The following is a 382-nucleotide window of genomic DNA, read 5'->3' as shown; positions in this document are numbered from 1 at the left end:
CGGCCTTGCAGGCGAGTCCGTGAAGGGCATGGCAGGTCCTCCAGGCTTCAGGGGCGCCAAGGGCGAGCGAGGGCCTTCGTCGTCATTCGATTTCGCCTCCAAGGCCTTGCTGAGGAAGGCGGAGGAGGAGGAGGGGGCGTGAGGAGGAGAAGGAGGGAAAGGCGGAGAGTTAGGAGAAAGAGGAGATGGAGAGGGAGGAGAAGAAGGAGAAAGAGTAGAACAGGGAGAAGGAGCAAAAAGAGAGAGAGGCGAGAGTATGTCTATTTTCAGTAGGATTCAAAATGGCTTCTGAGAAAATCGGCTGATGACCAGAAAGCCAAAAGAATCACCATCACATGTTGATAAAATTGCATAGGTCTTCTGATAAGTAATATAACAAGGA

General features: G+C 51.8%; 1 protein-coding gene across 1 annotated transcript in view; it reads left to right on the top strand.

Moving 5' to 3' along the window:
- LOC119591450 (basic proline-rich protein-like) overlaps positions 1-315 on the top strand; it is a 12,254-nt gene extending 11,939 nt beyond the window's left edge. Inside the window, exon 5 of the mRNA XM_037940189.1 lies at positions 1-315. This exon is cut by the window's left edge and continues 33 nt beyond it. Within this exon, the coding sequence (XP_037796117.1) occupies positions 1-142 (142 nt within the window). The 3' untranslated portion in view covers positions 143-315.
- The last annotated feature ends 67 nt before the right edge of the window (positions 316-382 follow it).

This window comes from Penaeus monodon, chromosome 28 (assembly GCF_015228065.2).
Source record: "Penaeus monodon isolate SGIC_2016 chromosome 28, NSTDA_Pmon_1, whole genome shotgun sequence".
Lineage (NCBI taxonomy): Eukaryota > Metazoa > Arthropoda > Malacostraca > Decapoda > Penaeidae > Penaeus > Penaeus monodon.
This window is presented reverse-complemented; position numbering and strand designations above follow the sequence as displayed.